This window comes from Aulostomus chinensis, chromosome 24 (genome assembly GCF_037954235.1).
Source record: "Aulostomus chinensis isolate RoL2024-O1b breed Wild chromosome 24, RoL_Achi_v1.0, whole genome shotgun sequence".
Lineage (NCBI taxonomy): Eukaryota > Metazoa > Chordata > Actinopteri > Syngnathiformes > Aulostomidae > Aulostomus > Aulostomus chinensis.
Genome location: NC_141343.1, coordinates 11,116,853 through 11,140,072, shown reverse-complemented (window position 1 = coordinate 11,140,072; position 23,220 = coordinate 11,116,853). Strand labels below are relative to the sequence as shown.

The window sequence follows — 23,220 nt, the reverse complement described above, 5'->3', positions numbered from 1 at the left end:
CAAACAGATTTTTCACTGTAAGATCATCATCATCATCATTGTAAGGTTTAGAAGGTGGTTGAAGTAAAAAAGGCCGACACCTTCATTCGGGCTTAAAATACGTTCAAAAAATACAGGAAGCAGAGTTAAAGAACCAACTTTTACGCGCCGCAGTTGCGCCTCCACCATGCGTGCCTGTCAAAGTGATCTTAACCTTTGACCGCCAAAACTTTTTTTTGTTGTTGTTTGTTTTTTTTGTCTTTTTTTAATTAGTTCATCCTTGAGTCCCGGTGGACTTTTGTGCCAGATTAGAAGAAATTCCAGCCAGGTGTTTTGAGATATTGCCGGAATGAGAATGGGATGAACAGACAAGCCCAAAACCTGCTACCTTGTAAGTTTCTGAAGGATTGTAATCCTCACACCAGGCGATGAAGTGTGTCTCATGGGGACTATGTTAGTTTTTGTTTAGTTTTTTAAATATTTGTTATAAGGACGTCGCACAAAGTGTGAGACACTTTGTGCGACGTCCACGAGGACTAAAAAGGCACCGTTTTGGTGTTTGTTTTTTTCCGAGGAATCGCCGAAAACTGCGGCTCGGCTTTGGTCAAAGGAGAACGGGGAGAGAATGATCTGTGCCAAACTTTTGATGATCCTTTATCGAACAAGCAAGTGCAACGACGCGACATTAGTAGTCAGTTTGAGTGTCCTCTGTGAGCGTGTGAGATGGTTTCTGCCCATTTTTGAAGGCCGTTTCTGGTATAAACTCTCACCATAGCATAACTCTCATCTCCGTGGGGACCAGAGACTGGTCCCAATGTGAAAAAGAAAAACTTAATTTCTGAGTTAGGGTGTCAATCAAGATTATGCTTATGTGTGTGTGTGTGTGTGTGTGTGTGAGAGAGAGAGAGAGAGAGAGAGAGAGAGAAAGAGAGAGAGAGAGACTGGAGGTCATGCCAACATGGGAGGGACCGGGCCGTCAAGTGGACCGCTCTCCAGTCCGCCTGCCCGCCCACTGTGTTCCACTTCACACCGGGCGCAGCGCTTGAGGATGATTCCAACCAGAGAGAGAGAGAGCGAGAGAGAGAGGGAGAGAGAGATGGGCAGATGAGGGAGAGGGGAAAATAACCTGCTCACAACTCGAGTAAAGGGGAGGCGGTTGATAACAGAGTGAAAGTGTTGAGGAACAAAGGAGAAATATAGCGGAAACTCGCAGCTGTCTGCTTCCTCTCTGTCTACACCTATGTCCGAAGCCTGGCCGGTGCCAGCTAACGACAGTCGACCGAGGCAGAAGCCACACAAAACGGCTGCGGGAATCGACAGCTACAGTGAAGGGACACCGCTGGAGCTTCTCTTTGACCGCAAGTGAGTTCATTTTCTAAACTTCAAATACTAAGCTAGCAGGAGTCGGTGTCAGTACCGTTGGCCTTTCGGTGCGCTCGTTCTGTTTTCTGTTTTTTTTTTTTTTTTTTTTTTTTTTTCATACTGCGACATTAGTCCAACCCTGCCAATTAGTCACAGGACGCACCGCAGGCGCGCGCGCGCGCGCACACACACCAACTGACAGCTCGTGCGTCAGAATGGCCAAAGCCGATTCCTCTCGCGTGCGGCACAGATCTCGCCACGCGGAAGTTTCACACTTTAAGCTTCAAAAAAAAAAAAAAAAAAAAAAAAATCAGTAAAAGTAATAAGATAGATCGATTGATTTATGGATTGATGGATGACCCACATGATGTTGTCCTCCTTTTGAAATGTATTTGAAACGTTGTGTATACCCTGAACATCTGGGTTGATGAAGACCCTCGTTGCTTAGGGTGAAGCCTGACAAGTAGGTAGTCCTACTGTACATGTCTAATTAAAAGTCATATTTAAATGCATAATCACAGGATAATTGAGAGTGGGGGTAGGGGCGGCATGGCTCAAAAGTGGAGCGACCGTCTAGCAAGCCGAGGGTGGCTGGTTCGAGCCCCGCCTCCACCGGTGACCATGTCTAAGTATCTTTGAGTGAAATAATGAAGCCCTAATTGCTCCTGGTGGCCCTGCGATGGACAGGCGACCAGCACAGGGTGAACCCCGCCTCTCGTCCAGTGTCAGCTTGGATAGGCTCCAGCCCCCACCCCTCAACGGATAAGAAGTATAGTAAACGGATGGATGGATGGATGGGATCGTTACACTGGATCCTTAAAAAAAATTGTGTTTAATTTGCACCCTGACACACGATCAAACCCAGTTTTTGGAACATACTGGATGAGTTAAACCATAATCCTACCAGCTATATTGGTTTTGAATATCAGGGCTGAACATCTAATCTGCGTTTTATCAAAACCACAGCGTGATTTGTTGCGATGCCCCGATGGAAGTTGGATAGTGCAATAATAAATTTGATGAAAGGCCAAGTGTGTCCAAAAAAAAATAAAAATAAATAAATGATCACGCTGCTGCAGTTATGCATTTGAGAAAACTTCTTTTGGTACCAATCCATGCAACAACAACAACAAAATCTCACCATACGTATCAATACGTAATATCTGTCAAAATGAATCCCAATTAGATTCAAATTTCCCAAAACTGTTCCTGACACCAGTATATTGTGTATTCCTATCAGCTCGCCCAGTGAGAGAAGTCCCTGCACCACATCAAATGGAGTGGTTAATAGCTTTCGCTGCTCTGTGTTAATATTTTGTGCAGCTTTCCGCTGGCTTTGAAAAGCTAATCTGTCCCTGATATAAGCGCATTGGCTTGCTTGCCATCTGTGCTGCGTTATAGTACAGAGGAGAGGGCATTTGAATAATTGATATTTAGCTATTTATAGGGGGATTATTCTCTTCGTGTTTCACCAGCGGACCTCCGCGCATATCTACCTATCTATCTAGTCAAATTTCTTTGCATCTGTCCGTGTATTGCCCATCCATCTCTCCGTTTGAGTGGTAGTGTATCCTTCTGAAGTGGATTAAGGGTTTTATCAAAGCTGAGTAGGACTACTGTTCACACACTAATTTTTTTTTTTTTTTTTTTTTTTTTTGCGTATACACTCAATCACATACATACATGCGGCGCTCACTCCATTTCAGTCCCAAAGGACCATTGACCATTGTTAGCCACTCTCTCTCAAGCCTCGCTCCAACCACCATGTGTGAGAGAGAGCGTGTGTGTTTGACGGTAAACACACTGATCAAACAGCGCTTAACAAGCTGCCTGAACTGATAACAGAGACCAGGGGATGAGGGAGGAATTGAGAGGAAGGAAAAGGGAGTTGGGGGCATCAGGAGATAGGGAAGGTTACTGAGTGTTAAAAAGTGGATGGGGGTTGCTCTTTTCTATCTCGATTGACTGGCAAAAATCGACGATTATTCACCGCTGTCCACCCGGGTATCGTGAACAGGCGATGCAGAACCAGTTGAAATGAAAGGTGTTCCAGCAAGTTGGAAAAGAATACAAATCCATTTTGTCTCCTGATATTTTATGACCTTTTTTAATGACTTTGACAGCAGGTATTAAAGAGTACAGGAAAAATAGAATGAAGAGAGGCGGATCGCACGAGACAAAGATCATGAGCCAGATATTAATCCACCGCACCGACCACTGTGTTTTTCCCCCTCTTTCTTCAATTGCCTGTTCTTTTTTTTTTAATCACATATAACAAATAAGAAGGCCACGAGGTTAAATGTAAACTGCTAAAACCATTCTTCATTCTATTGCACTCTCACAGCATATCCTTGTGTTTTTCCAGCTCCAAAGCAGTAGTGGCTTTTGTCCTGTCCTGCTGCACCGCGAAGGTAAGTAGGAGTTATGAACCAGTCACACCACGATATGCATCTATTAATTCGCCAACGTTCTGTGGTTATGCTGCGTCACATTCTAACCTCAGGGGGTTTTACGTCTAGATAACATGGCGTATTTCTAGATGTTCTGAATCAGTAATCGTACTCGTAATCGTAAATAAGTATTGATCCGATACCAGTGTGTTAAAAATGTTATGTGCTGAACAAACGTATACCCTACAAACCCTGTTTGGAGGTGATATGATGTCATTGTTGTTGCATTGCACTGCTCAGGTTAGCATACATGAACTAACACACACAGTGAAGGAAGCTCCAGAAACGTGTGTCATCATCTACTTTGACAATCACCCCGTACTGTACCGTACTTGGATATTAGGTGTGAAATATTGCCGCATTACTGACATTTTCTCAGCTCTGTACAATTCGTGTTCCACGTCAATCAACTCTTCTTTCCCACTCGATGAAAATGTAGTTTTAGCACAATTACAAAAGAATTAGTGCGGCACAACTTCCTGTGTCATCTTAAGCCTCGTGCATATGCACGCCGGTATTTTCCAAAACATATCTTCTTTGATGCAATTTGCCCTTTCAATCAAATGAAAACACCAAAGTGATCCTTTGGAAAACTTTGCCTGCACTGGAGATCTTTCAAGACTCTGTTTGCCTGTATTCATGTGAACAGCAAAGCCAGAGCTTTAAGTTTGTGAGCAAGCTTTGGGCTTTTGACATCAAAATCTATTATGAATTACAAAATTAGCGCAGTTTGACATTTCAAAAATACTCGTTATGACCTTGTCCTTTTACGTTTGTACGCATTTACTCGTAGACTTCCGGTGTACCCTGGTGATCTGGAAGAGCGCGGTCTAAATGAGATGAATGTTTATTGAGGTTATTTCTCGTGGGATGTGAAAACCACCGGGACGTGCCTTAAGCGAGACATTGCAACTTTAAATGTGTAGATACAAGATATGCATGTTGGAGGCGATCATATTTGGATAATGACTCAAATTAAGATGTTCAGTGACAAAAGGTCCAAACGGCTCACCCAGTTGTGACCTGTACTGCCTGTGTTTTTTTCTTCACATAGGTTTTAATTGATGTTATTGAAGTGGATATACATGCAATCCATACAAAACAATTCATGTCGCTCTCTCTCTACATATATATACATGTATATTTATTAAATACATGTATGTGTGTGTGTGTGTACTACTAGTCCAAAGTTTAGACAGACCTTCTCATTCAATGGTTTTTCTTTATTTTCGTAACTTTTTACATGGTAGGTTCCCACTGAAGGCATCAGTACTATGAAGGAACACATATGGAATTATGTAGTAATCAAGAAAGTGTAAAATTACTCCAAACATGTTTTCTATTTCAGATTCTCCAAAATAGCCACCCTTTGCTTTGATTCCCGCTCTGCTCACTTTTGGCGTTCTCTTGATGAGCGTCATGAGGTCGTCACCTGAAATGGTTCTCCAACAGTCTTGAAGGAGTTCCCAGAGATGCTGAGCACTTGTTGGTTCTTTTGCCTTCACACTGCGGTCCATCTCATCCCAAACATCTAGACTGGGTTGAGGTCAGGTGACCGTGGAGGCCAGGTCATCAGGCGCAGCCCTCCATCACTCTCCTTCTAGGTCAAACAGCCCTCACACAGACATCCATCCATTTTCTTCCGCTTATTCCTGTTAAGGGTCGCAGGGGGGTGGAGCCTATCCCAGCAGCCTTCAGGCGAGAGGCGGGGTTCACCCTGGACAGGTCACCAGTCCATCACAGGACCAACACATAGAGACAGACAACCATTCACACTCACAGTCACACCTACGGTCAATTTAGAGTATCAATCAGCCTCGTCCCCTCTTGATGTCTTTGGACTGTGGGAGGAAGCCGGAGTACCTAAAGAGACGTGCTGGTTCAGTTTGCCTTCAACTTTGAATGAATGCCCAACAGTGTCACCAGCAAAGCCCCCCCCCCCCATCACACCTCCTCCTCCATGCTTCACAGCAGGAACCATGCATGTAGAGACCATCCGTTCCCCTTTTCTGTCTCACAAAGACACGATAGGTGGAACCAAAGATCTAATTTGGACTCAGCAGATCAAAGCACAGACTTCCACTGGTCTGCTGTCCATTCCTTGTGTTTCTTGGCCCAAACAAATCTCTGCTTGTTGCTTTTCCTCAGGAGAGGTTTCTTAGCAGCCTTTCGACCATCAAGGCCTGATTGGCGCCGTCTCCTCTGAACAGTTGACGTAGAGACGTGTCTGCTACTAGAACTCTGTGTGGCATTAATCTGAGCTCTAACCTGAGGTGCTGTTGACTTGTGATTTCTGAGGCTGGCGACTCAGATGAACCCATCCTCAGCAGCAGAGGAGACTCTTGGTCTTCCTCTCCTGGGGGGTCCTCATGGGAACCAGTTTCATCGTAGCGCTTGATGGTTTTAGCGACTGCACTTGAGGACACATTCAAAGTTTGGCAGTTTTCTAGACTGACTGACCTTCAGGTCTTAAAGTCATGATGGACTGTCGTTTCTCTTAACTTAGCTGATTGGTTCTTGCCATGATTTGAATTCTACCAGTTGTCAAAAAGAGCTGTCAGCTGTGCACCAACCTGACTTCACAACACAACTGATGCTCCCAACCCCTTTAAGAAGGCAGGAACTTCCACAAATGAACCCTGACAAGGCGAACCTGTGAGGTGGGAACCATTTCAGGTGATGACGTCATGAAGCTCATTGAGAGGAGGCCAAGGGTTTGCAGCGCTGGCAACAAAGCAAAGGAATCTAAAATATAAAACATATCTACAGTTATTTCACTATTTTTCTTTGCTACATAATTCCATACATCTTGCTTCATATATTTGATGCCTTCAGTATGTACCTACAATGTAGAAAGTAGTTCAAGTAAAGCAAAACCTTGAATGAGAAGGTGCGTCCAAACTACTGACAGGTGTGTATCTATCTATAGATGGATGGATATGTTAACCTAAGAACAAATTATCTTTCCACCATGTTGGGGACTAAAGGCAACAAATACATTTAGTGGTATCACATAATTTTTACCCAGTAACAGAGGAATGTCTGATAATTCAAAAGCAAAACCTCTGAGATTTGCTTTGGACTGGATAATCAGGGGGGAAAAAAAAGTTTTATTCCTACAAATACTATTCATCCTCATTGTACTGAGGTTGCATCAGAATTCTTAGAGATAGATACCTCTGCATGCATTTGTGTAGGTGCTCAGTCATCCAGGTCATCGTGATTCTCAAGAATAATCAGTGTAGGCAGCTGGACTCACCTCTTGGAAGGGAGGACTTTTCGCTTCTCATCCCAAGAAGCTTCTAATTGATTATTTTTGAGAATATCTCAGCATCTGCCCATGTAAAACCAGCATAATTTAGATGGCTAAACACCCCTTTAAGGCATTAAGAAGATGCATTCGATTTGTAATGGGCTCAGTTGAACCAATGTAGACTGCTGAAATGTGTGACTTTTGAACAAAACATTCATGACTGCCAGATCATGAATTACCCCCCTAACCCACCCTCTCCTGGTGCAAAAAGACACAAATAGCAACAACAATCTTTTTCCGTCTCTTTCCAGCGATGGATTCCCCCACGGATCTTTTTGATGACTGTCCTCCCCAGATGCACACATTTGCACCCCCCCTCTGCTCTACAGATGTGCTTGGAGTTCATCCTCAGCCCAGTGCAGGTTGCCCACCTCCAACCTTCAGACCACCTGGCTTCCCCCTCATCCACCACCTCCTCCAGGCTGGCGCAACACCCAGGAGGATTGGAGGGCCGCTCGCCACACGTAACGCAAATCTCGATAGACAACTGGAAGACGGAATTTTGGATGACGATAGAGGAGAGGGAGATGGACAGGTAGAGCGAGAGGTAGAAAGAAGAGAGGAGGGTTTGATGGAAGGAGAGGAGAGCTTGCTGAGGGCGAAGAAGAGACAAAGTGATGCTGCCCTTGCAGCAGAGTGGAATCAAGACATCCTGAGAGTGAAGAGGTTGAAGCTTGAGAGTCGACAGAGAGATGGCGAGAAGGAGGAGGGAGGCAGAAAAACGGAGGGAGAGAGGGAGGGGAGGAGACGGAAGAGAGAGGAGCTGAAGGAGCAGCTGGAGGAAGCAAGAGAGAGACTGCAGGTCCTGCAAGAGAAAGTGTGGAGGGCTTTTGGGGAGAAGAACATCGCAGAGGAGGAGAAGAAAAGGTGTGGGCATGGAAACAGAGGAGGGATGATAGAGGATGAGGACATTGCAGAGGGGATGTATGATGAAGAAGACGTTGACGGGGGACAGATGTCAAATGAGCCTTTCTCCCTTCTTTCTGGCCCTCCTTTTGACAGCTTCAGCAATCACAAACAAAGAGATAAGAGGCAAAAAGACTGTGAAAAGAGGATGCAAAGAGGAAGAGGGTTGCACTTAGGGGGCTTGATGGAGGGAGCGGGGTTGTGGTTGGACTGTGGTGGGCTGGTAAAAGGAGATTGGGAAAAAGGGGTAGAAGAAGAGAACGAGGAGGGAGGGCAGAAGTTTGCTCAAGCGCTGAAGCTGGAGCTTGGCAGCGCTGTGGCCAGAGTCATTGACCGGGTCCTCCGTCTTTATACAGAAACAACAGATTTCAAGCCCTCCTCTTCTCCTACAGCCATCTCCTTCCTCTCGTCAGACACAGGAAACGATGGAGGGGGAGGGAGGGGAGTGTGGATGGGACTGTTAACAAGAGGAAGAGAGGAGGAAAAAATGAGAGGTAGGGAGGAGATGACAGCAGGGCAGGATGTTGAAAGAGCAAAGCAGCTTCAAAAAATTAGCAGCTTTCCTCCTGCGCAGCCCCAACGCACTGACCGGACAGATCCGTCGATACCATTAGCCCTTCAGAGGTCACCTGATATACGAAAGACCCACCCACTTCTTGGCCCACCCCTGTCTAATCCCCTAAATCCCTCTCACCCAAACCTCTCCCTGCATCACCCCTCCCTGCTTCGCCATCCTCCCCTCTCTCATCCCCCCCTATTACCCCAAACCTCGCAATCTAAGGACGCTTCCTCCACCTTTCATCCATCCTCCTCCTCCTCTTCATCTTCCTCATCTTCTTTCCCTGCACCCCCTCCTCCACCACCTCCTCCTCCTCCCCCTCTTCCTCTACCACTCCTCCACTACTCCATGCAGCAACTCTTTTCCCGCTCCCTCCACCATCCTCAGCTCTCTCACATCCCCCCATCCCGTAAGGACTATCTCACCTCCGACCCTTTCTTGGAGTTTTCGTCTCACCCTTCCTTTCCCCCACTCCCGCTGCTTGGTCACCTCGATCCCTCTCTGGGTCGTCATGCTCATGGAGGTAGGGAGAGGGAGAGGGGGATGAGAGGAGGCGGAGGGATGGATGGTGGAGAGCTTTACCTAACTGCTGGGGGAATATCCTTTTGCCAGCAAGGGGTGTGAAGTGAGGGAGGAGGGTATGTGTTTGTGTGTAACGTGGGTTCCTCCTTAACTGGCCTCATATATACACCCAGGAGGGTTTGTCTCCATGCCACTTGAAGAAAGCCAAGCTCATGTTCTTCTACACACGCTATCCAAGCTCCAACACGCTTAAGACATACTTCCCTGATGTCAAGGTGTGTATGCCCCCATCACAGTGCTGAATCCAGGTTTGAAATTCAAAGCCGTGTGGCTGATGTTGAGGTCTGAAAATAGTGCACATTCAACTTAAAAAATATGGCTTAGAGTGCAAAATACTGAGAAAGAAACTGAAAGTTTTGCGCTGAATGTATATTTAGTTAGTGTATCTGAACCCTTTGAGAATCTACTGACTGTATCCAACTCAAACGGCTTAAAGATTCTAAATTTTCTGTGATACTTTGTGGAACAAGTGTAGAGATATTTTACTCAAACAGCAGTCATAATGCCACAATTAAAAAAACCAAAAAAGTTTGACTCTTGCAGGTGAAAGGTTTCTATCAGTATCTCTCTCTCTTTTTCTCTCTCTTTCACCCCAATCGGTCAAAGCAGACGGTTGCCCACATAGAGCCTGGGCTTCGTTCAAGTTTCATGTTTTTTGCAGAATCTCTTGCTCATGGGGAATTGTTGAGTCTTTTTAAACTAAATTAATTCAGAAAGTTTCACGATCTGACATTTGCACTGAATTAGTGCTATATAAATAAAATGGACCTGGAATACAGAGATATTATTGGAAAAAATGTACAAATTTACCCACCGTTTCAGCAATATGGGTCCTGCTGGTATGCATGACTTCTATTTTCAGCATCACTATCATGACTGATATGTAATAAGGACATAGATCATAATAAATGAGGGCATTTTTTCATCATGTTTCTTGCAGCAGAGTCGATTTTACTCATTTAGTTTACTGTTAAGCTGTTCCTACTCTACCAGATGGTCACAAAGAGCATTCATAAACGTTAATTATGCTCAAGTAATGGTTACTCTTACTCGTAGCACTCTTAGCATTAACTAATCGTTATTAATGTATTGTCAAGTGTTGCCCTTCGGTGTTACTGTCGGTAGTATATTTTTGTCCATTTTTCCAAGTTGTGAACATCTGCTCAGAAACTTTGGCTCGTGTGTGCTTAAATCCACGACCACGGTATGATTCACAGTCCGCTAGGTATGTGATCACCAGCTAACCATTACGATATGCGGTGGCTAACACATGTGATGATGAGCAGTTACACAGTTCCTGTGTGGTACACATAGACTGTGGTTTAAGAAACATCTATCTGCAGTCGCATGGTCCAGCAGTCTAAGGCAAATGAATGAAGGCTGAATTAACACTCCAGGCTCTCCGGGGCAAATGTCGAGTGGGCTAATCACCACAGAGATGTCAGGTGTTTCCAGAAAGGGTAGTTCAGAGCTATCAAGTAATACTGAGTATTTATGAAGCTCATAGCTTACTCACAAGCTACTTTATGCAGTTAGAGTCACCAAGGGCTGAAACATGCATAATGCAAATACATATAGTATTATAGAATGTAAACACTGGACACTACACAGGAATTCCTATTAGAAATTTCCATACAGTCGAGATGACAACAACGGCAGGCAGCAACCCAGGCAGATCTTGTGCTACGTCTGTAGTACTTCACTTCAGTAGGTTTGCAGGTGTTATTGGCACGGGCTATCTTGGTAATGTGACTCCAACGTGCAAGGGTGCACTCAGGAAGGCTTTCTCTTGGCGTGAAAATAGGTAACTTAAACCGCTAACAGAATATGACATTTGGATACTGACGCGATTGCGGGGTGATTAAAATATCCCAGGTTGTGACACAGGTTCTATTTGAACTGTCACGAGCCGGGATTAACCCCTGCTGACTAACTTTGTTTGAATCGAAAGAGAAATGATGAATATTGGTCCAGTGACCCAGATTGGAGACAAGGGAAGTTATGAGTTTGAAAGAGTGAAATCTTATTCACCCCTCCTAATCAATGCATCCATCACAATCGCAACACAAAAAAAATGGCCTCTCCATCTTATCATCAACTATCGCAGTCTTTCAATACGAATTGGAATGAATTTCTGAATTCATTTCTCGCTTGACCTAAAACTCTGGTTTAACCTGTTTTCAAGGATAAATTAATATGTCACAGTAAATACTGTCCTTACCTGCTCACTCATATCTGTCTGTTTTTCTGTCCACTGCTTAGTTTAACCGCTGCGTGACCTCCCAGATGATTAAGTGGTTTAGTAACTTCAGAGAGTTCTTCTACATCCAGATGGAGCGGTTTGCACGACAGGCTGTCCGTGAGGCTCTCACCCGGTTTGTTTGCTCTGGTTCACGTTCAATCTTTGGCTACAAAACTTTCCGATTCTGATCAGTGTTGCAATGTAGAATTGGACATTTGCAGAAAGAACTACGCATTCCAGAATCTTAACATAACGACGTTGTTATTCTACATAATTTTACATGGTATGCAACTGCTTGAAACCTTGTGGTGTCCTGCTAATCTTCTCTGCAGTTGCGCCTCGCAACTTAAAAACACCTCAAATTCTTTATTTTAAGGCATTTATTTTATTTAGCCTGGATTTTTTTTTAAAGTCGACTTAGTAGCAATACTTGAAAAACTGATTTTCGATCATATTTACATTCATATATTGTATTAGACATGTATTTAAAGGGTCAAACACATCCACACAGTTAAGAGCTCCCGTAAAAGAATTGGTTCAGTCCATGACATTTCAAGCTCAAAGGTTTGGGTCAGATAGCATCTGCAAAGAGAAGAAGAGGCTTAATCTTGAAACTTTGTTTCTTATACAACACTTTAAAATCAAAAGGTGGATTGTCAAAAATAAACAGTTGCGTTAATATCAACAGGAATCATTTTTCTACAACTGAGTTTAATTTTCTGGTCTGTCTGTGCAACCCAGGGATGGTACACCACGCCTGGGCAGGGAGAGCCAACTGCGGGTGGGCCGAGATACGGAGCTTTATCGCATTCTGAACATGCACTATAATAAAAGTAACATCTACCAGGTGTGTAAACGCTGTTTCTTTCAGAACGCTCAATGTCAAACTTGGTACAGTGCTTGAATGCCAGCCCGAGTCTGCTTCGAAATTTTTGTCAACGGAGGATCTAAAAGCTAAATGTACACACGCAAAAACTAGACCTCCTCTCTGTGATGACGCTGGTTGACTTTTCAGTGTTTTGTGTGTTTGTGAGACAGCGTCTTGGTAATTGTTGGTATAACAACACGACAGCGAGCTGCCTCCGAGTTTTATTGTATTTCTGTGTTCGTAGTCTGCTCTGACATGTATGAGGATGACGCCGCTGTAGCTGTGTGTACCTATTAGTTTAAGAATATGCAGATTTTTGATGCTAAGACAGTATTTGGGGTAACAATTACATAACACTGAACCCATGTATTCATATGCATGATTCTGATATAGACCTTCCTATGGAACACTAAGGCTAGATGAATCCTTGACATCAGTAGAACCACACTGATGCCAGTTGAACCAATCAGTTTATCATCATAAGACATTAAATGTACCCCTAATTTGAAATGATGCTGAGATCACATTTGGCAGCAATAAACCCCAAAACAAGTCAAATTCAATAGATTTAACTAATGACTTTATTATGCTTTTAAATCGCCCATAAGCTGATTTTTAGTGTGCACTGAAGCTGATTACCAGCAGTCTGGCCACTAAAATAAAACTTAGACTGTTCTGGAGGGGCCCTGAACTTTATTGGGTCTGAAGTAAAAAAAATAAATAAATAAAAAATAAATAAATTCTGAAATCCCAAATCATTGAAATATAAGGTAGCCACCTTTTTCATCACAGACATAGAACATTACATAGAACATTAGAACAAGGAATAAGAAGGTCCTGTATCGATTCTTAACAAAGTCATTTTGAGGATCTGTATTTCCAGGTATAGATTTCACAGGTACTTCTATGTGAAGTTCTCGTCAAGCCAGATGATGAGATAATAATATTCAGTTGATGCAAAATTTTCGTCACTGCTGCCTCTAGTAAAGCAGGTTGCTGTACTGAATCAGCAGTACAAAAAAAAAAAGTTAAATACCGATTTAGATGGGTTTTTTTCTACTTCAAAGCTTTACCAGCGGCATCTCGCTCACCCGTTCTCACACTGATAGTAAAGGTTGCCACGCAAAGCATCAACTTACTCATCAAGAGCAATTTGGGTTTCAGTACCTTGCTCGAGGACACTTTGATACGGTCATTGGAGAAAGCGAGGATCGAACCAGCAACCTTTCAGTTGCTAGCCAGCCACTCTGCCCCCGGCACGTATCCCGGCAAACAGCATCGTCAGCATATAGCGTGGACTTTGACCGTCACTAGAAGACGCGACTAAAGCATCAATAATGAAGGGGACAGGACCTAGAACGGATCCTTGTGGACCACCTTTGTTAGCAGTCCGAATTCAGCCTGGGCGTCTCCAGACACACTGAAGCCTCTCAGAAATAAACTCGCATCACTCACAACAAGTCTTTTATCAGATCAAGATTTGGGAAGATGTGAATCTGGTGTAATGAACTTCCTGCATGAAGTAAGAAATGGAAAACTGACATAGGAATTATTCACCTGTAACGTGTAACTGTCACTATTACGACTATAGCAAAACAGAAACGGAAAGATTTTCAAGTTTTCTTGAACAGGACCCCAGCTGATGAGACTGTTTGTCAGGGAACAAGCGACATTTCTATCAATCCGACTTTTAGATCAGCTCGTCAATCAATCAGTCGAACGCCTTGTTCATTTTCAGGGAAATAGGAAAGTCGCTGTGATGTCAGGTCCTTTGAATTGATGTCACGCTAAATATCACACAGGCATCGGCTTACAATGCCAGTTATTACCTTGTTGACCTCTCTCACCATGTTATGGTCATGCTTAATGTATGCAGAGTACAAGCCTACAGTACAAGGTCACTGAGGGACAAGTTGCACCATGAAAACCAGGGAAATATATGTTTTTTTATATATATATTTATATGTGTGTGTGTGTGTGTGCAGCTTTTATAATTGTTGAGCATCATAATCTTCTCCAGGAATACATTTTTATTGTCTCAACATGCTGCTTCAAAATGTCTTATTCTCAATACAAAACATTTTGCGTCGCAACGATGCCATTTTAGTATTGACGCCAGTCGTGTCCCAAACTGACGGCATGATCTTCGGTTTCCAACGTTCAACAAGGGTGTTTCCTTTGAGGAAGTGAAATTGTCGAGCCCGTTTTTCTCGTGCGTCCGGAACTCTGAAGAATTTATTCAGTGTTTTCTACCTTGACTTTCCGATTTCTGTTCGCAGGTCCCAGAGAGGTTTATCGAGGTGTCAGAGGTGGCTCTGAGGGAATTTTACTCTGCTATTTGGACCGGGAGAGACAGTGACCCCTGCTGGAAGAAAGGAATATACAAAATAATCTGTAAACTAGACAGTCCTGTACCTGATGCCTTCAGACTGCCTGGTTGTCCTGTTGGCTGAAGGATGCTCACAAATGCAATGATAATGGCACAGATACACATTAACTTTATTAATTGTGAGGATTTTCAATTTTACTATTTGGACGATTCACTTAAAAGTTTACAATTTTAAACGTAGCATAGAAGAAGACACGTCTGTGCTCAGATGGACACACGAACACACCGACGGACAGTCTTCTTACGAGTGCGCTCATTGGAGAATATGACCAGAGTAAATATCTAGAATAAAAAGTGACAGAGCGGGAAGTCATCTTTAGAAACACTCTTCACTCGTATATTGAGGTGAAGTCACAGCATTGCTACAGGGGGTTTTGATCAAACCCCTACGAAGAAGGAACTGCCTAAAGGGGCTGAAAAGAGCGTCACCGTTAGACAACTGGTCGTTCACTCTTTTAGACATCTTACCAACAAGGAACTTTTGGAAAAGTACGCGCTACTCACAGTTAATATTCATGTTTTTTGGGTTGGTTTTTTTTTTTCCCCCTAAATTTATTTATTAAGATTTGCCATAAAAGTTTACAATATGGGTGTAAAAAAACAAAAAAAACAAAACCTTTCATATCATTTCACAATTCAATTCCAATCCTTCGGGGTCCTGATGGAGTTCAAAAGAACTCCTTGTTTTAAAATTGATTCCTCTTTCGGGAAAAAAGGGTAGGGATGCTAATTTCAGGACTGACTCAAAGGAGAAGGCAGAGTAAAACGCGGGTGAGTTCATGGCCAACCTCTCCCCTGACCGCTCATTGAACTGTAGGTCAGAAGTGACAGTGAAGCCAGAGCCGAGCAAATGTGTTATTTTTAATTTATATATATCTATATATATATTTGGCCATTTAATTGACTACGCATTTTACTGTATATAGACCATAGAAATCCCCCGCTCGGGCGTTGCCCCCACTCCAGTTTCGCCTTTGTTGCGGCATGAATATCATTTATTAACAAACATTTAGAAAACACTTTTTGACATCTGTGAATCAATTCAGAACCTCTGGAGGCAAGAGGTGTGTGTAAATAGAATTCTATTCAATCAAGCCTGGACTGGACCATTGATTCTCTGGCATTTTCTTGAGGCTCAAACCTATCTTTTTTTTTTTTTAATTTATTGACTGTACCTCACAACATTTACATACATTTAGTACAGCTGTGTCCCCCCCCCCCCCCCCCCCCCCCCCATGACTGGGAGGAGGTGTAGCATCTGTTCCCGCAGCACCCGCTTCCTTGATCGGAATTTGATGTCTCGTGATCGTCTCAGTTTTCCGGATCAAAGTTTATCCCGGGAGGGTTGGGTGAAGCGTGGCTGGACTTTGGTTGTCGATGCTTGAAGCCGTTTCACTTCAAACTCACGTCCGGGGGGGAGGGGAGGGGAGGGGAGGCGGCTCCTGCAGTTCGTCGCGTTGATTTATTATTTTTTTTATCCGTTTACTGGTCCGAAAATGTTGAGTTCCGTGCTGAACAGCAAGTTGTTTTGTCCGTTTTCTTACAGTTTTAGATGACAAAGTTGTCCTTGTTGAAGACGAGGACTCTGGTATCAGTCAGTCGGTCACTGGACATTCGTTTCTGTCTTTAGTTCCATAAGAAGTCAGAATAGAGTTTGTTTGTTTTTGCACAGGATGACACAAACTAATCAAAAATGTAAATAAAAATGAATTCAGTTATGATATATCGAATTGAAAATAGTACAATGAATTTTGTGTTGATTCTTTGATGTACTCCTGTTGATTAAACATATACTTCTGTGTGTTGTATTAAGGGATTTTGACTCTCAGCTGATCAGGTCTACCTTCACTTATCTGTGTCCCGACTCTTTGTGTGTGTGTGTGTGTGTGTGTGTGTGTGTGTGTGTGTGTGTGTGTGAAGAAAACTTGGGTTTCTGTTGTTGGTTCCAGTTCTGCTTGGACTTCACCATAACTGTGGCAATGAAACTTACTAGTGACGTGTTTTCAAGTGCTTTGACTGGGCTCTCTTTTATATTGTACATATTCTATTCTTTATATCATTCAAACTAAGTGAATTTGGATGTTTAAATCGATAAGTGAATTAAAGTGCTAGCTGGCTTGAGTTGTTATGTCTGCACACACACACACACACACACACACACGGATCCTGGTAGCCAACACTGATGCCTTCATACTTTAAGCCTTTAATCTACAACACTACCTCTGCAATTCACACATGCACACATCGCATTCTCGCTGGCGCTAATATGCGGATGATGGCTTAGTAAGAGGCTCAACCGAGGGGTGACCACCTGAAACACACACACACACACACAAACAGTCTCTGGTATGTCAGCAGTGTTTACAAAACAAGTTTGTGACACTGAACTTGGTGAACCAAAAAAAAAACCCACAGACGCTCCTCATAATTTTGCAGCATCTCGAGTGAGAGACCCTCAAACGCACGGACGGGGGGGCACGATTTCAGACGTTATAATCAGCAGCAAAAAACAAAACAAACAAAAAAAGGAGCTGAAATAAAACCTCCAAACGACACCAGCAGAGGAACTAATCGACTAAAACTACTGCCTCCACGGAGGTGAACACGTGATTGTATTGCATTTATCGAGATAGCGCGGTCACATGGCGAAAGTCACAAGGTTTGATGAAGCATTCGTGGAATGAAGCGCCAACCATCTCTCTCTCTCTCTCTCTCTCTCTCTCTCTCTCTCTCTCTCTCTCTGAAACCCACTACCGCTGGTCGATATTAAAAAACCCTCAGAACTCTCAAGAGGTTCGATGTGGCCCCCCAACACCCTATCGATGAACACCTACATCCTCCATCAGTACATTTTTCTTACATTAAACTGTAGAGAAGAAAAGGGAAGAAAAAAAAAAGAGGATTCACAAACAGTTTACCTCAATACTTTCTGGTTATGAAAGCAGATCCTGACCTGAATGACATCCAGTGTGTCCACCGGTTAGTGTGACTAACAAACCGTGACTGCACGTTTAGCCGCGCACAGCGACGGAGCCCGAGATGAGCTGCGAATTCTTTGAAACTGTTGGAAGTGTCGGGTGCAAGGTTGCTGCCTCGGGGCTGCAAAGGCTGGAGCGTTGACAGCTGGATGAAGCTGATCGTTGAATCTTCTCGTCTTCAAGGTTTCCTGGGTGTCACGGAACCGCGGAACGAAGAGGAGGCTCGGTTGAGTATTTTCAGAATTCGACTTTTGTTTGTTCAGTATCTTTATTAATAGTGATATGTAGTAACGGCTCTCTTCTGCAGCTTCAAACCAAATTGGTGCGCATGCAATTACCAGCCGTTCCGTACAATGTTCTGATTTTATTTTCCTACATCTTTTGGGATTTTATTCTGAAAGAAAACCCCCGGACGTCCCGTGTCTCGTTGTGTCCGCCTTCACGCGGGTCTCCATCATCAGGGAGGAAACCGAACCGCAGAGTGATGGCGCTAACCGGGGTGCTGCTGCTGGAACTGGGGCTGTACGCCAGCTGTTTCGTCTGCGGGATTGTCACCGCCGCATCTGTCACTATCGTCCAGGTGACTTCATTCAAAAATATACCTGATCAATAACCTTATTTGTATTCTCTTCCGGTTACACTTTTTTTTTATACTTGTGATTAAAGTTCACCAAAGCAAAAGTGAAAGATCCTCAAGTGCGCCACCAAAGCGAATTATAGGTTTATAATTTGTTTTTGCCCCCCTCCCCCCTTTTTTTTTTTGCGTTTTCAGAAAGACAACCGTTTGAATGTCACGCAGCCTGGCGTTTTTTCTTCTTCTTCTGAATGTTTGGAACCGTAATAAACCGTAAATTCAGAGCGCGAGCATCTTTCTTGTGCTTCCCTGCTAAAACTTTGGATTCTTTTATTTGGACTCCGTCACGCCACCAGCGCGAGGACAGAGGGGCGTTCAGCGCGCGTTTTACGCTCCGAACTGCCGTGACAACTAACATTTATTTTGCGGCCAAAACAACAACAACGACACACACACACACACACACACACACAAACTTTTTCTTCTTGAAAGGTTATTTATGTAAAAACTGACGCGCGCGAGTCCTGTGCGGGCTCTCGTCACGTGACCAGAGAGAGAGAGAGAGGGGTGGGAGGGGAGGGGAGGGGAGTCCTCGTGCCCCAATTATTGTCCCGGCCTCTTTGGAAGAAGTCAGATGCTGCTGATTAACTTCTCACTGCCTCTTCTGTTCCTTGCAACAGTTTCACTACAAGGACAATGTCTAATAACGTTAAAGCTTAAAGAGCAGCTGACTTGACATCCCTTTCTCTTTCAGGGGAATTATGGAGGTCTCTGTATGCTGTATGGGGCGGTGAGCTACAACGCCACGGGGAGCGCCATCGGGGTGCAGCTCTCCAGCTCCTCCTCCCTCTGCTACTTTGTGTCGGCCGTCTCGGTCATGGTGGCAGTGGTGTGTTTCTCGCTGTCTCTCTACTGGGTTTACACCTTCTGCATCGAAGGGGACATCAGAAGGTGTGTGTGTTTCTCGTCACGGACCACTTATGATGCAGCCGCGCCGAAAACGCCGCAGAGTTGGACGCACCATATTGCTTTGGCGCGCTGTACACCGTTTTCCACGCGGCGGGCAGATGCCAAAAGCAAAGTAGAACCAAAGGTGGGGATACGCCACGCAAATTTTGTGGTTTAGACGGATTTGAAAAGGTGAGGACTACACATGAACAGACTGGTTTCAGCTGAAAGACTTGGCGGCAAACGCTGAGCAGCCGCGGCCGACGAGGGGTCAGCGGCTGCGTCAAAAAACCGACTGAACGCATCAAAACTCGTTCTGTGGTCGAGGTTCACGTTGCTGCCGCCCTCCCTCTCTCACTGTTTCGCCATGGTTGTTTTGATACTCTCTCTACTCCCCATCGCCATCCGACGCTATTTGCCGCCGGCGACACGTGTTTGCTCTTGGGCCAGTAACCGGTTTAAACCCTCTGATCACGTTCGGATTCAGCTGAAAACCTCAAAGACGTTTGATTTTGGTTGCCGACTGGCCTGTCCCCAACTGGTGCAGACTGGGAAGGACTTTACCCAGCTGGGAATCATGGGTAAAAATCTGGGGGGGAAAAAAACAAATCTTGTAGTGTGTCCTCAGTGTGAGTGTGACATCAACTTAACGCGTATCCATCACGCACTGCACAGGGAGCGCATGTGGATGAACCTGATCATGGCCGTGTGCGGAGTCTTCCTCTTCTTCCTCCTCATCACAGGCTGCATGTTGAAGATCGGGAGGGATACGCTTTGCAACTCGGTTCTACACAACGTTCCCAACATCACCAGGTGACGGACACGCACGCACGCACGCACGTACACGCTGAAAATTCGGTCAGACATCCACATGCAGGTACAATAATCTCCAGCAGCCATCAAACGACTCATAAATACACATCTGTTGATGTTACAAAGCGCCGCTGATGGGTGGGTGATTGGCGTTTTTCAAAATGGCCGCTGTGAGAAGAGCCCGTGAAGGCTCTACCTTGAAAGCAGATGCGGTCCCATGACTTCTTTTAGATCGCTCCTCTCTGCTACATCAGACACGCTGCCAGCAGCTAAAATAGCCACAGATTTATTTTCCCTCTCGAAAGTGAGAAAGCTCGCCCCCGCTCTGCTGCGGCGCCACAGCGAGAACTACGAGTTTTTACTTCTCCGATTAAGTTTCGTTGCTTAAGGGGAATTCCTTCATCTGTAACAGGAAAATAGAAAACGGAGGAGGGGGCGAGCTACGTAACGAAGCCACCAGCATCCGTAGCGCCGCACCAGTCAACACAGTTCAGCTTTCTAACGTGCAAACTGGTTTCTGTCTCTTAAGATGTGAGGAGGCCCAGACTAGAAAATGGGTCAGTCCGCTCAAAGGAGAGCGATTCTACAACAGTCTCCGCAAAGCCGAGGTCAGTATTTGCAGTATTTGTAGTATTTTGGGATGAAGGTGACAGATGTGTTGGATTACTGTTCGAAGGGTTGCACGTTTCTTACGTATGTTCGGTTCCCTCCTGTCCCTCTCGAGCGGCGTTTTCAAAGCCAATGTAAGTTTCTACTCTTTCCGACAGTTGTGAACGACCCCTGCAGCTGATCTGAGTGCAGCTGTTTGAGTTGGTATCACCTTTTGAAACGCTTCACAAACCCGCCAGTGCTTCTGAGAGTTTTCTCATTTGCTGTCGGGACGAGGCCTCATTTAGGGCGCGTTTCCACCGGCTCGGCTCGGCTCGGGTCCCGGCCCCGTTTCCACCGGCCCCAACACGGTACTTACAGTTACCAGTGTGGTCCCTGCTCCGCTGGGGTTCTAAGCGAGCAGAGCGGGGACTAAAATGTGTGCTTCCGTCGTCTACTTGGTATCATCTTGGCCTCGGTGGAATACTGGTCGATCGCTTGGTGGAGTCTTTTATTCTTTTCTCGGCTGTTCTGTTTCACCGCTTGAAGCCTTGCCCGTCTGTCGTCCCTCACTTTTAGTTGAAGCAAAAACCACAGACAGAGCGACAGGCAGAACGCTGCCTCCGTGTCCTCCATTGTTGTTGTTGAGTCCACCCACGCTGACGTGGTTCCCAGTGCTGGTGGAAACGCACCCGTACCGAGCCGAAGGGAGGCAGTGGAAACGCGCCCGTAGTCACCTTCTCCGGCCAAACCGTCCCCCTCTCCACATCCGTCACCAACCCAGGCATAAAAATGGATCCTCAGCTCACATTTGACACCCACGTCAACACCTCTGTAAGGCGTCGTTCTACCGCATCAAGAACGCCGCCAGACTCTGTCCAACACGCTCCCTGGCAGATGCGGAGACGCTTGCCTTTATCTCCTCTCAGAGACCGTAAAACCACCACAACAGCGCTGCCGGGATCCTGATGAGGGTCCGCACATACGAACCCATCACCCCCATCCTGAACGCCCTTCCCTGGCTGGCTGTCCCCTTCAGAATTGAATATGAGGTCCACCTACTCACCCACCAGTGTATCAGCGGTCACGCCCCCTTTACCTACAGGAACTACTCACACCCCTAACCTCCTCGCGCACCCTCCGTTCTGCCCCCAGAACCTCACTCCACAGTACTGTGCCTGAGGCTGTGGAGCGCCCCCTCTGACCATCTGAGGGCCCCACAGCCTTCGCCCTGTTTAAAATCTTTGCTTTTAATTCCAGGTGGCCGTTTGGGTGAACTTCTTCTTCTGGCTCATCATCGGGGCTCTGGTGATCGTTCAGCGACGTCAGAGTTTGGGGTTAAAGGTCATCGGAGGGGGAGTTGGGGGGCCGGCCGGAGGGCTGTTTGGTGACCCCGGGGTTACGGCTGCAGAGACGGAGCCGTTTTTTAACCGCCCCGGAAGGCCGCAGTAGGGGGGGGGGGGGGGGGGGGGCGTCACGAAATAAGTCAGGAAAGCGTGCACACGTAAGCTCAAAATCAACATGGAGGGAGAGGAGGAAAATTGGTAAATATCCTCGAACATCGTACCACGCGTCCTCTATACCTGTGTGTCGGTACGTAGCTCAGATTTTGTGTTTTTGACAACTAATTATTTGTTCTCAACTTAACGCGCCAAGTGAAAGGAGCCACACGACAAGGATGGGATGTGTACAGTTTCATTCGTTTTTCATGGTTTTCATCGTAGAATCGACCAGAACCTTCAACCTTCCCCCTTTAAAACAGTGTAGGTCTGAAACGCACCGCATTTCTGATGATGAAATTGTTCAAATGTGCTTTCAACCATTTCACGCTGCCGAATCACGCAGAAATGTGGGTTGTTGTTGTTTTTTTCTCTCTTCTCATTCCTACCGTTCACGTATCTAAGGAATTGCAGACTGTCCCTTTAAGGCCTTCCTTTTATCGTCCATCAACGCGTTTTTATAGTTTGACGCCACTGGCACAAGTCAGTCCCCTTGATTTTAATACATTTTGCATCAAGTGTTCACGCCGTCTTGTAAATGTCAGCTTTTTCGACTCTGAACAGAAGACACTGTAAGTCTCGCGTCTCTGTTCGTCCTCCATGGTGATCGTCTTATTTGACGCCGGCGTTCACCTTCGCATCGCCTGTACTCAAAATGTTGAGCCGCTCCTCTTATTTCCGGAGACACGGCTGCTGCAAAAGCGTGCGGTGGCGCGACGAGAGGTTCTGACTCGCTGGAGGGATCCTTAGTGCTGTGGGTTTTTTTTTTTTTTTTTTTTAAACAAACCAAAGAGTTCAACAGAACGAACCTGCACTTGTTCAATCTTATGTCACTCCAAGGGGATGGAGACTAAAAATCAACAGAGTGAACTGTGTCCCTCCCTGCTGGTCGAAAAGACTCAGAGCACCTGAGAGCCATTTTTTTGGTGTTTAGTTGTTTAATGTTGTATTTCTGAACTTTAACCCACAAAGCTGACACTCAATATGTTTTTGGAGAACCCCAGACCTCCTGGGACGCCTGTTTGTTTGTTTGTTTGTTTGTTTGTTTAGAGTAGACTATTGTTAACTTCAGCACAAATAAAAATGATTCTGGATCCCGTACGTTTATCACTGTCCCACCCATGCGATCAGGAGCAAGTCATGTTAGCCACAACAGCACGTAGCCGCCTG

General features: G+C 45.2%; 2 protein-coding genes across 2 annotated transcripts; both read left to right on the top strand.

Annotated features, from left to right (window-relative positions):
- The first annotated feature begins 252 nt into the window (after positions 1-252).
- Positions 253-16,762, top strand: prox3 (prospero homeobox 3). The gene is made up of 8 exons (XM_086197522.1): positions 253-370; positions 886-1,341; positions 3,707-3,752; positions 7,356-9,167; positions 9,260-9,366; positions 11,414-11,526; positions 12,135-12,240; positions 14,541-16,762. The coding sequence occupies exons 4-8, from the start codon at positions 7,358-7,360 to the stop codon at positions 14,712-14,714; spliced, it is 2,310 nt and encodes a 769-aa protein (XP_086053648.1). The 5' UTR covers positions 253-370; positions 886-1,341; positions 3,707-3,752; positions 7,356-7,357; the 3' UTR covers positions 14,715-16,762.
- An 856-nt stretch (positions 16,763-17,618) lies between these two features.
- On the top strand, positions 17,619-22,003 carry tmem179ba (transmembrane protein 179Ba). The gene is made up of 6 exons (XM_086197523.1): positions 17,619-17,854; positions 18,030-18,208; positions 18,957-19,153; positions 19,826-19,963; positions 20,493-20,571; positions 21,812-22,003. Exons 2-6 carry the CDS (start codon positions 18,113-18,115, stop codon positions 22,001-22,003), a joined length of 702 nt encoding a protein of 233 aa, XP_086053649.1. The 5' UTR covers positions 17,619-17,854; positions 18,030-18,112.
- The last annotated feature ends 1,217 nt before the right edge of the window (positions 22,004-23,220 follow it).